Consider the following 15,297-nt stretch of genomic DNA (forward strand, 5'->3'; position numbering starts at 1 on the left):
TTTTTTTTTTTTTTTTTTTTTAATTTTAGACGGGAGAGAGTGTTTGAGGGATATTTATGTATTTAAGTAGAAAGAGATGTTTTAGTAATTAGCCCTCCTTCTTCACAGTTAATTACGGCTAAATGCCCCTCCTTCCCTTTGGCTTTCTTCTCTCTCTCTCTCTTTAAGGGAAGGCGTTTTTTACAGATTTGAAAAGTAAAACGGATTCTTCCAAAAAACGGACACTGATTTATTCTCTTTTCTTTGACCAATTACAGTTTTTCTTTTCCTTTTAAAAAAAATAAAATAAATAATTGTTGTCTTTTACTACAAAATTTAATGATTTGTTTCAAAATAGTCCCACGTTTAAACAGTTAACTTCGGCTTATGTATTTATTACTTGTTGTGAATCAATGAATTTAATTAAATAACTTTTGATTTTTTTTTTTTTTTTTGGGCAACTACTCGCTTTTTTCTTTGCATTTGTTTATATATATATATAGACTTTTTGCATAAATTAATTACTAGTAGTATATAATTTTTTGTATTCATTGTCATTAAGAACAAATGAATTAAGTTTATGAATTGGAAACTGTAGACAATACTAACACATAAAAAAATATGTAACGAGATACTATTATTATTATTTGAGTCTATGAGTTAAGTATTATAGAGTTAATAATAATAAAGCAGTAGTATAGTCTAAGAAAATCAATAAGCGCGCCTAATTTGTCTCACCCAAAGCCAAATTTGATGACAACTTTGAGTGATTTCAACGTTCTTTATTTATTTATTTATTTTTCTTCTTGGTTTTTTTTTGTTTGCCACCATTAGTTATACACTATTATTCACCTAACAGAAGCAATATACACATTTAACATTTATGAAATATTCTCGTACTAAAACGTTTATTGACAGTTTTTATAAACAAGCATATTTGACAATTTGATCATCATGCATCTCTGGACTGAAACTTGTTGTAGTTATATGGAAGAAGACAAACATATATTTTATTTTATTTTATTTTGTAGAAAAGAGAGCAAAAAACATTCAGTAACGAACACTGTATTACTTAAATATGTGGACTCGCATTTGAATATATGCAAAAACATAATGTAATGGGAAATGCTACAATAACTGGAGTAAATAAAAAAAATAATGTTGTGTTTTTTTTTGGTATTAAAGAGAACATAATTTCCATTTTATATATGAGTAATATAGTCTAATACTCCGCTAAACCCTAAATTGTTTTTACAAAAAAAGACGAATCTATAGTTCCATTATTTACTTTTAGATAGTTTAAAGTTATCTAATAAACCCAAAAGAAGGGAGAAAAGTGAGACAGGAAAAAACAACAACGGAAATGACGAAAGTGACCACGACGACGACGAGAGAGAGAGAGGAGGAGGGTCGCACGCACGTCAGGGAAGGGGGGGGGGGGCACTAAACTACTTGGTCATGAAGCAACGTTGAGTCAGGTAACGCCACATGTACATCTATTATTTCCCACGTTTTCTGCACTCCCCCTTTTCGATCGAGCCAACAACGTTTACTTATATATTAGTATTATTTTTTGCTTTAGTTTTAGTTTTAGACTTTTAGTTAGCTGACAATTTCTTAGCATTTCTTATTATTATGTGCAATGTACGTCTTAATTATTATTCTTGAATACGCTTTCATTGAACTCACTTGCATTGCAATTGCATCCCCTAATAAGTTAAGAATCCCAACAACTAGTATTAATTATACTAGTACTATTTTTTGGTCACACGACTCACGTACATTTCTACTGCAATCATTACCCAACACATATCTATGTAATCATCATTTAGAAAAAAAAACATCCGGTAATCATCAATTTGTAATACAGTACATACGAAGGAGACATCTACTTGCCGGTTTCAGTGTTTTGTCGTCCTTTCTCTCGTTTCTAAAAAATAATTTTAACATTATTTTCAGAACCATCTCGGGCTTTAATTACATGATTGATATATAATTTGATAAATTCGTTGAACGCATCTTGGGCTAAATGTAGGCCTACGTATTATAAACTATCAAAACCCGTTAAATTAATATTTGGGCTTTATAAGCCTTTATTTATTTATTAACGTAGACGGTAGAGTTTTTATTCGCCTCAATAATTGAAATTTTTATGATGTTCACATTCTTATTCTATTATAATAGTAGTAGTATTCCACAAATCTATTGAACAATGCTAAAATAAAATTCCCAAATTGTATTTATCAATGATTTTTATTAAAAAAAAAAAACAAANAAAACCCGTTAATTTTACATTTGGGCTTATATAAGCCCATATTGATTAACGTTAGACAGTAGAGTTTTTATTCGCCTCAATAATTGAAATTTTTTGTGATGTTCACATTCTTATTCTATTACAATAGTAGTAGTAGTATTCCTCAAATTTATTGAACACTGCTAAAATAAAAATTTCCAAATGCTATTTCTCAATGATTTTTATAAAAGGGAAAAAAAACAAATGTAATGAATATATATACATTCGTATCCTTACTATTATTTATTGTGGTTGTGGAATGAAGAAAATAAACTTGTGCAATAAATAAATAACAAAGCATTAAATATAATGTTCCTGAAATCTTCTTTTATCATACTTGTCACCAAACTTACGGACTGACAACAACAACAAAAACTAGTTCGATACAATTTTTATAAAAAAAAAAAAAAAGAAGAAGAAGAAGAAGAAGAGACATTTGCAGAAGAGTAATAAATAATATAAACCGAGGCCAAATGGAAATTCAATTAACTATTATGAAATCATAAATTCATGATAATTTGTGTGAATCATGTTATATATATATAATCACAATATGTTTGTATGATTTGTTGTATAAAGTTGTAATGAAATAATTAAGTAATTAATAGAGGAGTAGATTACAAGCCATCGTAAGAAAGCTTGTTGAGTAGAGCGAGCGCGTTGCTGCATAATTGCATACACTTGGTAGCTTTCCTCCGAACCATCCTGACCGTCCATGATCTACTCGACGTCTCTTCAAACCCATCGAGACACGTGTCTTCATCCGTGAGCGCTGCGCTCAGCCACGTGGCGAGATCGCTCATCTGCCGCTGAAACTCGTCGGCGTTCAGCGTCCGGAGAACGGCGAGTGATTTGTACAGATTGTCCAATGAGTCCACGAAAAGCTCACGGCAGTCCGACAGCGCGATCCTCTCGCGTTCGTCCGCCGCTGAACCCCGCGTTTTCAGCAGGATTCTCAAGATCCGTTTCGTGTCAGTTATCGTCACCGCAACGCTAGCTCGCGTCCACTTGCTCGTCTTGTTTCTCGCCACGATTGCAAACGGCCATAGCGTTCGGACGCAGAGCTGCTGGTACTGCGTTACGCTGCACGCGTTTCTTACGTATGTGCTGTACCGCGTTACGCTGTCCTCTGTGTTGTTCCTAGTACCGGAGGCTAACGACGAATTTGGGCTTACTGCAATAACAAGAAGAAGAATAAGAAGAAGAGTAAATGAGATAGATGAAGAAGTCATCTTCTTAATTTCGATCCAAACGCTACTTTTTATGAAATTGGGACGATGTTTTAGTAGATACAGAGGGAGAGAGAGATAGAGAGATCTTATATATACACACGAAGACTAAGGAGCCTATGTGATTAACATTTAACCTTTTTAATTTAGGACGTGAAAATTAAGTTTATGAGTAGTAGTATATCAGGCGGTTCGTTCTCTTGTAGTAATCATTACAAACGGTTAAGCGTTATATCGATGGATTTAATTAGCCATCTATGCTATTGCTATGGTGTTTGTTTTGAATTCTGTTTTTTCTTTCTTTTACTATTTTTAGTGAAGGTGTAAAAACTACCACTACCTCCCTAAAAACAACTAGATACATGCATGTGTAACAAAATTATTTATGGGAGTATAAATTTCGATACTGTTTCGTAAAACAATAAAGAGGACCTAGCATGAATAATAGTTTATTTTCTAAACTGTGATGGTTGAATATACGAGGTGCTAACCAAAAGAGGGTTGCCGAGGAAGCAAGATAAAGGTGAGAAGCAATAATGAAAGTTAAAAAAAAAAAGAGAGTATCAAAAGTCACTTGGACTTGGTAATTCTTTAAGCTTAATTTTGATCCCCTAATCATTTAATGTTTATGAATTTGATTATTGTTTTTCTTTAAGCAAGAGGAAAATTTTACAAGATATTATTGGAACGTGGAGACATGGATTACATTTTTACAATAATAGCGTACCTGGGGGGTCTAAATCATTTCATTCAATACCAAGGAAAAAGGACCGGTTCCAATATCGTAATCTAAACCGGTTAATTCGCATTTATTATTATGATGTGTGTTTGCATTAAAAACGAATGAGGCCAGTGATGTTAACCCAAATTCACGACCTAACCACATTTTTTTTACGTGCGTTACTTCTGGTATAAAAAAACATCATCAGGGTTAGTTATGAGTCTGGTTCAAATAAAAGCCAATATGACTACAGATAGAAATAGAATAGTAGAGATCGTTAATTAGTACCTATCACAAGAATTGAAAGGTCTAAACATGGTTATGGCCATTCACATCATCGCGTTCGTGATGAGACTAGAGGACATCTAGGATAGAAAAAAGGCGATTAAAACCTATGATGACTATATAGACAGAGACCAAAGGTAGAGTTTTTTTTTTTGTTTCTTCTTCCTTTTTAACCTAAGATATCATTTGTTGTGAATAAGAGAGGTGCAGACACCAAACTGGGTGTTAGTAGGGGGATGGAGATCAAAGACATAAGAGGTTGGTCTGGAGACTAGCATAGGCTTCTGGATGGTTAATGTGTCTGGCAATTCACCAAAGATTATTGAGTTATGTGGGAAAGACTCTCCAAGGAAGAAGAAGCTGTCTCTGGCTACTTTCTCCACCTTCAAAAACAAAAAATGCACAAAACAACATGAATGGAGTAGATAAATACACAATCAAAGTGCTGATGTAACAAGACTTTTCTTTTTACCTGTAAGAGTGAGAATCTGACGTTGTTCATTGTGAGAATTACTCGGATTTCGTAAAGATTATCACCAAGTATTCTGATCGCCATGTACTCGAAGAAATTCTGCAGAATAGTTTTCTGTCTCTCAGGAGTTTCAGCGTAGCTTTCTGGATTAAGGAACCACAGCACGCATTTCACTTCCTTCCACGGGATTGGGTTCTCCCCTCCTGCTTTTGAGATGATGGTCTGGTAGGGATGATTCAGACCCCAGAAGATTCTTGCGTCTGCAAGTGATGAATCACAAAACAGCGTCTCTGATGAAGATGATGTGGAGAGTATCTTCCAGGACGGATACCTATTGGCTATACTTGATGTGAAATGCATGTCAGAGTCATCAAACACAAGGATACATCCCTCAGAAGTTGGAAACAAATCCAGCAGAGGCGATCTGGAAGAGTCATCTCCTTCCGGAAGGCATTGGGGAGGGGGAGAGTATGATTTTGTCCGTCTTTGCATGACATGTGAATACAAACACGATTCTCCATATCGACACCCCTGCAAAACCGAAAAATTAGCATAGACACTAAAGATAACCCCAACTAGAATGGTAACGTAATGCACCTGCAATGACGCGAAAAATTTGCAGGCTGGTCTTGTTGACTGAAGAGTATGACTGAACGTGCACTGGTCACCACGGTTGCAAAATCCATTCAGGAAATATACACAGACTGGGGCCTCTCCATTCTCAATGTAATCCTCAGGTTCGATTGCTCCATGGTCATTATCAGATTCAGATGGTGTGCCCTGAGTTCTTATCTATGGCAAATGGAAACAGTAAAACATCAATATGCTGTAAAGAAGAAACATTGTTTCCAGCTCTCGCACTCTTATTATTGAAAAATTGAACACAATGAGAAGATTGAAAAGCATGTACGCCAATAGTAAATACACGAGACAAGGTTGGCAAATGAATACCTCTTTGATTATGCTGGCCATGGTTTTTGCAATAGCATTAGCTTGGAATGCGTTAGGAGGAACAAACGGCACCGATACACATTTTCTTACTTCAGGAGGTGATTGATTGTTATTTTCCTCCTCAGAGTGTAGATATATATCTTCACTGGGTTGGCACTCAATATAGCATGTGTGATCAAATTCATTTGGATTGTAATAGGTTTTTAGAGAATCAGAAGAACTGATGAATTGAGGTCTGAAACGATGAAATGAGCCAAGTGTATCTTCATCTGTAAAACAGGCAAAATTTTAGTTAAAGGTTAGAAGAAAAGGAAGAGACTAAAAACAGGCTATTAGCATGTTTAAGTGTCTCTAAAATTGTTTTTCATGAGTAAAATGGGAAAGCCATAAAAAAGAATAGAAGAAGTGCCACGAACTTACACATCTCAGATACATGATGGAAAGATGACGGGATAATATTGTGGAGATCACACCATTCTTGTTCCATCTCAGAAAACTTCAACTTGGGATCTTTGTCTTTCTCTTTTGACAGAAGTTGTTTCAAGTTTTCAAGACGATGCTTGTCCTTCAAGGAGAGAAACATTGGTAAGATCATCAAGAATAGAAGCTGGTATCCTTGGGAATATGGCAAAACTATTTTACCTTAAAGACACGCTGCCAAAACTGAAAAGCACAAAAGTTTGCCATGAGTACCACCTCCCTCCGCCCACCAGAAATGGTCTTGCTACCACCAAAATAGTGATCAACATACTCTAGAAACTGTAAAAGAAGACATAGGGGTAGTAGATGATGAATATCATGATCTAAAAGACGTGCAGAACTGCAGATAAATCCACCAATAGGACATACCAGTGAATCATCTCCAAAAGGATGACTGATAGGAAGCGGTTGGGTATCCATCAGGACACCCAACAGAATCCCTTCTCTTAGCATTCCCATTTCACCAAACTTGACGACCAGAATAGATGCATCAAAGGACAATGGGAAGCTAGCAAGCAACCGTCCATAAAATGTGGGCTCGTAACGACCCCTATGCGATTTCTGTAATGCTCGTATGCTTAATAGCATACTTAATGCATCATCAATGACATCTGGCTCTGGTGGATCCATAGCTTTTGCCAGCAACGCTAAGATATAGAAAAGAATTACACTCAATTCAACTGACGGAGTCTGATTAGCCAGACGCAAAAACATTTTGGATACTATCTTTTAGATTCTATCTCTTGTATTTCTAAAGCAAACATGCACTCACTCTTTACGAATAACGAAATGAATATTCCCACCATTAGCTTCATCTAAGGTACCTCATTGTTAACCATATCTACAGAGTACACCAGACATGAACATATAATAGGAACTTATGTGATAGGTACTTCTGCAGTAGCATAAGACCTAGCTAACCTGACTATCCTTATTAGCTAACCCAAGTTTGACATCGTCTATTTAAAAAGAAGTCAAGCATTGTCTAAACAATTCTAACAATATTACCATTTGCGTCATTAATGGCTCTGGATTCTGTGCAGCAAATATGGAGAACTTGTTGTCTCAATGACAGCTTAAGAATAGCTGGGGGCTCATGTTCTTCAAGCTTGTTAAAAAACGCACTCGGCACCAGGCGATACACTTCACCATCACATGTTCGACCTGTCCTCCCTCTACGTTGCTCAGCCTATAACTTCACAAAAGAAACAAAAGTTAGGACATCCATTTTTGTTCCATAAATGGTGAATTACAGCAATACCTGAGATCTAGAAACCCAAACAAGCTGAACTGCGTCTCTTTTTCTGAGTCCATCCCAGAACACTTGCAGAGACCGGCACGAGTCAATGACATACGCTACTTTGGGTATTGTTACCGAAGATTCCGCAATATTTGTAGCCAATATTACCTGAGAACAGTAATTTGGAAAGTTTATATAACTATGAAATCAATGAAGTCACAAAATGATAGTTGCAACTCATTGCATCATTACGAGTTTGATGTCTCCACAATAATATGATAAGTCCTCTAGTCTAATTTAGGGAAGCTGAGATGGAAGGTACAATTTTATCATCTCATCAACTACTGAAAAATACACCAGCGGGCGCAATTAACCCGTATGCTCAACAAAAAGATGTCTGAACACACAAGCAATTCAACACCCTACACTTGTAAACATATATGCTCTAGTTATTTAGATTTCAGTTGGGTTCCTCTCACCATTGGGACACAAAAATAATGCACATCACTCAAGGAAGAAGAAACATGGAAAGTTAAAAGAGAAACCTTGCGTCGGGATCTGCATATCTTCATAGCCGCCAAGGCTTTCTCGGTGTCAATGCTTCGGTGCAATATGTGAACCTCAAAAGATGCGTGAAACGGTTGCAATTGATACCATTGCTGCTCAAGTGAGTAGTATGTTGGAAGGAAAACCAAAATACTCTTCTCAATGTCTGGTTCCTTTTCATGGATATATAAGATGAGATCATGAATAAGATTCTGCAGTTCAGGTTTGATTTCAGTATCAGCTGAAGAAGGACTTGGACCAGGACAGTAAGCTGACAAATCAGTACTCACACCAAGCAATCCTGCAACCTGCTACACGAACAGTGTCACAATCAATTAGCTTAGAAAGACTTGCGGTCAAAAAGAAGAAGAAATTAATTAGATAGTGTCATAAAGAGCAACAAATCTCAAAAGNGGGTATTGTTACCGAAGATTCCGCAATATTTGTAGCCAATATTACCTGAGAACAGTAATTTGGAAAGTTTATATAACTATGAAATCAATGAAGTCACAAAATGATAGTTGCAACTCATTGCATCATTACGAGTTTGATGTCTCCACAATAATATGATAAGTCCTCTAGTCTAATTTAGGGAAGCTGAGATGGAAGGTACAATTTTATCATCTCATCAACTACTGAAAAATACACCAGCGGGCGCAATTAACCCGTATGCTCAACAAAAAGATGTCTGAACACACAAGCAATTCAACACCCTACACTTGTAAACATATATGCTCTAGTTATTTAGATTTCAGTTGGGTTCCTCTCACCATTGGGACACAAAAATAATGCACATCACTCAAGGAAGAAGAAACATGGAAAGTTAAAAGAGAAACCTTGCGTCGGGATCTGCATATCTTCATAGCCGCCAAGGCTTTCTCGGTGTCAATGCTTCGGTGCAATATGTGAACCTCAAAAGATGCGTGAAACGGTTGCAATTGATACCATTGCTGCTCAAGTGAGTAGTATGTTGGAAGGAAAACCAAAATACTCTTCTCAATGTCTGGTTCCTTTTCATGGATATATAAGATGAGATCATGAATAAGATTCTGCAGTTCAGGTTTGATCTCAGTATCAGCTGAAGAAGGACTTGGACCAGGACAGTAAGCTGACAAATCAGTACTCACACCAAGCAATCCTGCAACCTGCTACACGAACAGTGTCACAATCAATTAGCTTAGAAAGACTTGCGGTCAAAAAGAAGAAGAAATTAATTAGATAGTGTCATAAAGAGCAACAAATCTCAAAAGACATAACCTGCTCAAGATATAATACTCTTCTCTGGAAGATTTTTCTTTGGTCAGGGCTAGGAATAGCAACTACTTCAACGCGTTCACCCCTGCCAAGTTCTTTAAAGTAGTCTCTGTACCTCGTTATATCAGCAGTTGCAGACATCAAGACCACCCTGTAAAAAGATCACATCACCGGGACCTCTCAAAACGAACGTTGTAGGTAAATAACACTGTTGAATCGGAATAGTATAAAACTGACTAATCTTCTATCAGCAAAGACAAGCACGTGGAACAGTTTAAAAAACCAGTAAAAGAAGTACATAATGTTAAGGAAAAAGGATTACAACCTGAGGTCGTTGTTCTTCATGAGAAACTGCTTAACACAGACAAGAACAAGATCGGACTCCACAGATCTTTCATGGACTTCATCAAGAATGATAACCTTGTACTTGAGTGCATTCAACCCTTTGCCTAGCATTTCATCCAACAGAACTCCAGCAGTTTTGAAGAGAATTTTGGACCTGCAGTGCATGCAACAAGAAGAGAATAATTGCATAAAAGTCATCAATAAAGGAAGAAAAAAAAACCAAATATCATCAGATATCCCGAAAACTATAGAAGAAACATAAAAGGAGGCACTGTTGTATTGTATAATATGGGTACGTAGAAGATGAAGAAAATGAGATAGTTACCCTTGGGTCAAAATCTTAGAATGGCCAATGTGGTAACCAATTTCTCCACCTAAATCAGAGTTGCGAGATTTAGCAACCATCTTAGCAACAGCTACAACCGCAAACCTCCGTGGCTGTGTACACAAAATGGGAGCCATGTTTGCTTCCAGAAGGAACTGTGGAACTTGTGAACTCTTCCCTGAAACAAACAAGGACAAAGTAACCAACCACACTAAGGATAAAATGAATAGGAAATCCAGTTAGTAACCAATCCAGTTAGTTTACAAGTTTAAAGGCGCAGGGAAGCTAATATATGGCCCTAGTTTTGTTACTAATTCCGATTTTATACGTAAGAGAGAAACGAATCAAATGAACAACCAAAACATTCAAAATCTTGTGTGTAAAAACCCTACGAGGAGAAAGAAAAGAAAGAAATAGAAACCCTAAGAGCACACAGAGTATTTCTATAGACCAAGAGAAACGCAGATAGAGAAACTCGTCTCCGAGCGATCAAGGGAACAGAAGAGAGTATAAAGAGAAGAAGAAGAATAAGAGAAACAAAGAAACGGAGGCACGTACCGCATCCGGGGTCGCCGACGATGAGAGTGACGCGATTCTCGAGGTTTTCTCGACGATTCTCTTCTTCATCGCCATAATCGGAAGCGAGGCGAAGTTAGAGGAAGGCAGAGGCAAGGATTCCGAAGATGAAGAAGACGAAGTCGGTGAAGAAACCGCCATTGTTGTCGTACGGAAAACTCGACTGCTCTCTCTCTCTCTCTCTATAGTGTAGGCTGGGCAGCAGAGGCTAGTCTCTCTGGTATGACTACTACTAGTACTGTCAATCACCTCCGTCTCTCGAGTCTCGACGCTTTTAGTGGGTTTTTTTTTTTTGTGGGAGCGATGCGACGAGCATTGATCTCTCAATTCTGATTCGTTGAGTATAGGTCTGACTAGTCAAACGTATGCGGGTGTATGGTGCTTTCACGCACACTGGAGAGTTTGCCGCGAATCATCTGGGCCCCACTAAGGGAAGGGGCGTATAAACATGGGCAAAAGAAAGTGCCGCCAATGAAAAAAAAAAAAGATTAAAATTGAACTGGGCCGCTCAATAATAGCCCACTAACTGAAAGTCCATTAAGGGGATGGATGGATCGGGTGACCCGAACCGAAGCGTTTTCGTTGAAGTTTGACGAAAACATTTCTTTCTGGACTGGAGGAAAATTGGGAGGGACAAAAATGGCGTCGGGATGGGGAATCACAGGAAACAAAGGGAGATGCTACGATTTCTGGATGGATTTCAGTGAATGTATGTCTCATTGCAGAGAGCCCAAAGATTGTACTCTTCTCCGTGAAGATTACCTCGAGTGTCTCCACCATTCCAAAGAGGTACCCCGCGATTCCTTTTTCTCCGTTTCTAGATCAGTCTGATTCATACTTATGTCTAGATCCCATGGTTGGCAAATCCTAGATCAGGTCGACCATCATTTCGGAAAACGAGTTGCTTTCGTTTGAATTTTAGATGCATCGGTGTCTGCAAATTCGTCATGGCTTCCTTAATGCCTATATTCTACTAATTCATTGACATATGGATTGTTTCCTCTTGTTCTGTAATTTACGAACTGAACTCCGAGTTATTATGTGTAAGTAACAAACTAGCCTCTAGATTACGATTCTCATCAGAATCCTCTGCTGCTTGTCTTCTTCTTCGTTTAAATCTACTCTGTCTGTATATAGATTAGTTATTTCTCGAATTAAAAAGGCGAATCTCTTCTCTTTTGATGCTACTGTTTCTGTAATAAGCAACACTGTTGCTACTACTGAAAATAGTGCTGCTTCCTTTACTTAGGTATGAATATGCAGTGAGCTTATTTTTAACTAGTAGGTGGGTGGTTCATAATGTCTTATTATGATGCACCTGTTGCAGTTTCAAAGAAGGAACAGGATATACAAGGAGGAGCAGCGTAAACTAAGAGCAGCTTCCAGGAAAGGTGAAGATGCCGGGGATGGGACTCACACCCATCACTAGTCTACAATCCTCATCCATATTTGCTTTTTCATTCGATTCCCGGAGAAGAATTAATAAGGTTCATGGGAAGATTTGTATCTTGTTCAATGCAGAAGAACCTCAAAACGCTTTCCTTACTGTTTTTCAGTTTGCTACTTATCCAGTGATGTTAAAAGGTTCATGGAAGATTTTGTATCTTTGTTCCAAACAAAATCTCAGATCGCTTTGATTGTTTTTCAGTTTGTCCAATAATGTTCTGCTTTCTTTTGAAATTAATATTCTCAACAACTGTGTCTGAGTTGCTGCAACACACCTCCCTCCCTTAAAGACGTATATTCTTTTCACCTTGAATTATGTGGAACCTTCTTCAGCTTGCCTCCATCCAACCAGGAACTAGGGTTAGCTTATCTTCCTGAATTTTGGCAAGATTCTTCCTGTGTGTAATTAATTAGTAACAACAACGATTCTTGGAAAGCTCACAATGTACATTGGAAACCAGTTATAGTTACATCATAAACAAGTTTTGATCCATCAAACAAGTCCCCAGTTTTCTTTTATACATTGTTCATAAGCCTGATAGAATTCTTCCAGGCGACTTCAGATTTCAGACACACAACTTCTGATCTCAGTAGTGTCTCGGCCATAAGCTAGAGATTGCGCGGTGATTCGAAGGGACAGGGAAATGTGGAAACCAATCTCTCTCCCAACCATGAAATTGATCGGTTTCTGGTTCAAGGTGTCCCCCTGGTGGTGGATAAACAAAGAATCCAACGTTCTGATCCTGCATCGGTGGCGGTGGTGCTGGTAATCCCCCCCTTCTTGACACAGAGATGAGAGGCGATGCGAGAGTAGGACCATTGGCATGATGTTGCCTCGGATGATTAAAAACATGATGATGTTGTGTGTGAAGGTGTTCGCGCATTTGGTTGCTACTTCCTTGGTGACTGTTAATTGCTGGTGAGGGTGAGGTTCTTTGATTAGACCTACATTGCCCAAAATCAACCAAAAACAAAATATTGAAAACCACTCTGCGAAAAGGTTTGAGAGCAATATGGAGTTCAAAATAACTGACCGGTGACTAAAAAGAAATGGGTGTGGGTAAGATATGCCACGTGCTGCTGAAGAGTCATTTTCACCATCAACGACATGAGCACCGGGTAGAGAAAACGATGGGGAATGATGATGATGATGATACTGGGGAGCAACAGCAAGCTGGTGAAAGTGATCGTTAGGGTGGCTGATCCAGGAGGGATGATCATCAGTGTTGTTGTTGTTCTCGCTAGTTCTCGGTCCCGGTCCAACGTAAGCAAGATAGGAATGATTGACAGCAGCGGCGTGGTGTCCATGGAAATCATTATGATCTAAGGAAAGAGAAATGCTTTCTGATATTATCAACAGTTTCCTAGACATAATGAAAAGGATCATATAGAGAGATCAATCGGCGTCTGACTGACTTACATGTTGTAGTGGTAGCAGGTTCCAGTTCCCTGAAACACACAGCAAAAAAAATGTCAAATGAAGCTAACATTATATTTGCCTTAACATAGCAAACAGAGGTAACATAAAAAAATATCATGGGAAGGTGTAGGCTTACTCGAAAGAACCTGCTTGAGCGAGTTCACCAAACGGGCACCAATGGACCCGATATTGCTGCAGACACACAACTTTAGGGTAAACAATCTCACATAGTCGAGAGAATCAACAATGGATTGTATGATATAAAGCACAGTTGTCATGTACACGAAAAGAAAACACAACTGCAGCAGAGCAGAAAGGAGTGAGCATTATAATACCATTTCGGGATAAGTTAAACCATACAAGTCTTCTTCGGGGATCCAATCTTCAAAGGAAAAGTCAGGAAGCGGGCGAGTAGAGCCATTAGCATACAACCATTGACCCTTTTCGACATTACGACAGTTAGGGCATTGCATGGCTCCTTTCATGTTAAAAGCCGATCCAATGCAATCTTCAAAAAGAAAGTAGCAAGCAAAAATTCAGCAGCACACAAAATTACATCTCTAAGAAGAGATGAAAGTAGTAAACACAATTGTCAGAACTCGATATGGACATCATATTACCGGATCATCAACAAATCAGAGCAAGGGGAGAGAGCCTTTTTAAATACTTTTGGAATCCCTTTGTATATAGATGTTGTGTCTCATATTCAATAGGTTATCTATCGTCAAAATCAAGCATTTTAGAGAGAATTGAACAAAAGATCCTAACAAGAATAGCTAAGCAACCATGGATTCATCAGATCATTAGGCATGAGAGGTGGAGGAGGGGAAAAGTAAATACCCAAATGGAAAAGGTGACCACATTGGAGTTTAGCCTTGGATCTGGTACCATCGTCGAGCACCAATTCGAGGCAAATCGAGCATGAGACTTCGACAGGAGTTGGAGAACCATCCTCATCGTTCCCGCGTTTTCCAGGGCCACATCCACCCTCCGATTGGTCACCAATTCTGCGATCATCACCGCAACCCAAATCTGTAGCTCCGGCCATAGCTCCACCAGTAACCCAAATCCTCCCCCACCACGAAAATCTCGTTCTCAAGAGAAAAAAAAAAAAAANAGAAAAAAAAAAAAAAAAAAATGTCAAACAAAAATCAATTGATAAATCATTCTCCTTCTCTCTTGCTCATCGTCGTCGAGGTCAAAAGAGAGTGTCCCGTTTTTGCCGAGAGGGATAAACTCGAAGTAGCACATGTTAGGCAAGAGAGTGAAAACAACGTCGGATGGTTTGGAGAGTGGTTCCACGTTGACTCCAAAGTAAGTCTCAGAGGAAGCATACATTGGACAAACCAATGGAATCTTGCCTTGGCTAAACAACTCAAGTGCTGGTATGTATTGAGACATGGAGCCCGTCACTACTGCTTCGATGAACTTTGCTTTAGGCCAGAGCTGACACAGAATCCCTTTCCACGACGAGCCTCTACAGATCTCTTCGATCTCGCTAGCTAACTCTGGATTCGGCGACGTTAAAAGACTAGACATTGCGGTTTGGCACCCTGGATCGGTGATCATGGGATTCAGACGACCACTGCGGATGTCTTCACAGAGCTCACTCCATTTCTGCTCAAGATAAGAGATTGCACGGAGAAACGCTGAAGCAAAGACAGCTCCCAAACGCATCACTTTGTGGCGCTGAATCAGAGCGGCTAGTAGCTGACAGTACATGCTTTGGTTGCTG

General features: G+C 38.4%; 5 protein-coding genes across 7 annotated transcripts in view; 1 reads left to right on the forward strand and 4 right to left on the reverse strand.

Annotated features, from left to right (window-relative positions):
- LOC104783356 (21 kDa protein-like) lies at positions 2,708-3,617 on the reverse strand. Its single transcript, XM_010508505.2, has one exon. The coding sequence runs from the start codon at positions 3,502-3,504 to the stop codon at positions 2,890-2,892; it is 615 nt and encodes a 204-aa protein (XP_010506807.1). The 5' UTR covers positions 3,505-3,617; the 3' UTR covers positions 2,708-2,889.
- Positions 4,475-11,001, reverse strand: LOC104783357 (DExH-box ATP-dependent RNA helicase DExH8-like). The gene is given in 15 exon segments (XM_019245132.1): positions 4,475-4,890; positions 4,980-5,510; positions 5,577-5,771; positions 5,931-6,199; positions 6,351-6,495; positions 6,573-6,689; positions 6,780-7,057; positions 7,419-7,599; positions 7,672-7,818; positions 9,033-9,341; positions 9,454-9,601; positions 9,776-9,949; positions 10,121-10,298; positions 10,679-10,723; positions 10,726-11,001. Coding segments are annotated over 15 exon segments (3,030 nt in total). The 5' UTR covers positions 10,838-11,001; the 3' UTR covers positions 4,475-4,689.
- LOC104783358 (NADH dehydrogenase [ubiquinone] iron-sulfur protein 5-B) lies at positions 11,295-12,343 on the forward strand. Its single transcript, XM_010508506.2, has 2 exons — positions 11,295-11,485; positions 12,024-12,343. Exons 1-2 carry the CDS (start codon positions 11,336-11,338, stop codon positions 12,123-12,125), a joined length of 252 nt encoding a protein of 83 aa, XP_010506808.1. The 5' UTR covers positions 11,295-11,335; the 3' UTR covers positions 12,126-12,343.
- LOC104783362 lies at positions 12,553-14,707 on the reverse strand. The gene is made up of 6 exons (XM_010508511.2): positions 14,403-14,707; positions 13,898-14,070; positions 13,699-13,754; positions 13,563-13,591; positions 13,177-13,465; positions 12,553-13,087 (listed from the first exon to the last, which is right to left on the reverse strand). The coding sequence occupies exons 1-6, from the start codon at positions 14,608-14,610 to the stop codon at positions 12,730-12,732; spliced, it is 1,113 nt and encodes a 370-aa protein (XP_010506813.1). The 5' UTR covers positions 14,611-14,707; the 3' UTR covers positions 12,553-12,729.
- The window catches only part of LOC104783361 (putative indole-3-acetic acid-amido synthetase GH3.9), a 1,730-nt gene continuing 1,110 nt past the window's right edge, over positions 14,678-15,297 (reverse strand). Inside the window, exon 2 of one of the 3 annotated variants that reach the window (XM_019245135.1) lies at positions 14,678-15,290. In XM_019245135.1, the coding sequence (XP_019100680.1) occupies positions 14,703-15,290 (588 nt within the window). In that variant the 3' untranslated portion in view covers positions 14,678-14,702. The remainder of the gene's footprint in view (positions 15,291-15,297) is intronic. The other 2 variants (XM_019245134.1, XM_019245133.1) reach the window with 2 other exon arrangements.

Source organism: Camelina sativa, chromosome 4, assembly GCF_000633955.1.
Source record: "Camelina sativa cultivar DH55 chromosome 4, Cs, whole genome shotgun sequence".
In the NCBI taxonomy this organism is placed as follows: Eukaryota; Viridiplantae; Streptophyta; class Magnoliopsida; order Brassicales; family Brassicaceae; genus Camelina; species Camelina sativa.

Excerpts from the sequence above, each read along its gene's own strand:
- LOC104783356 (XM_010508505.2), bottom strand. The coding sequence starts at position 3,504 with ATGACTTCTTCATCTATCTCATTTACTCTTCTTCTTATTCTTCTTCTT.
- LOC104783358 (XM_010508506.2), top strand. The coding sequence starts at position 11,336 with ATGGCGTCGGGATGGGGAATCACAGGAAACAAAGGGAGATGCTACGAT. Across the intron at positions 11,486-12,023 it reads GTCTCCACCATTCCAAAGAG|TTTCAAAGAAGGAACAGGAT; the intron begins GTACCCCGCGAT and ends CACCTGTTGCAG.
- LOC104783362 (XM_010508511.2), bottom strand. The coding sequence starts at position 14,610 with ATGGCCGGAGCTACAGATTTGGGTTGCGGTGATGATCGCAGAATTGGT. Across the intron at positions 13,592-13,698 it reads GCTCAAGCAGGTTCTTTCGA|GGAACTGGAACCTGCTACCA; the intron begins GTAAGCCTACAC and ends TGTGTGTTTCAG. Across the intron at positions 13,466-13,562 it reads ACCTGCTACCACTACAACAT|ATCATAATGATTTCCATGGA; the intron begins GTAAGTCAGTCA and ends CTCTTTCCTTAG.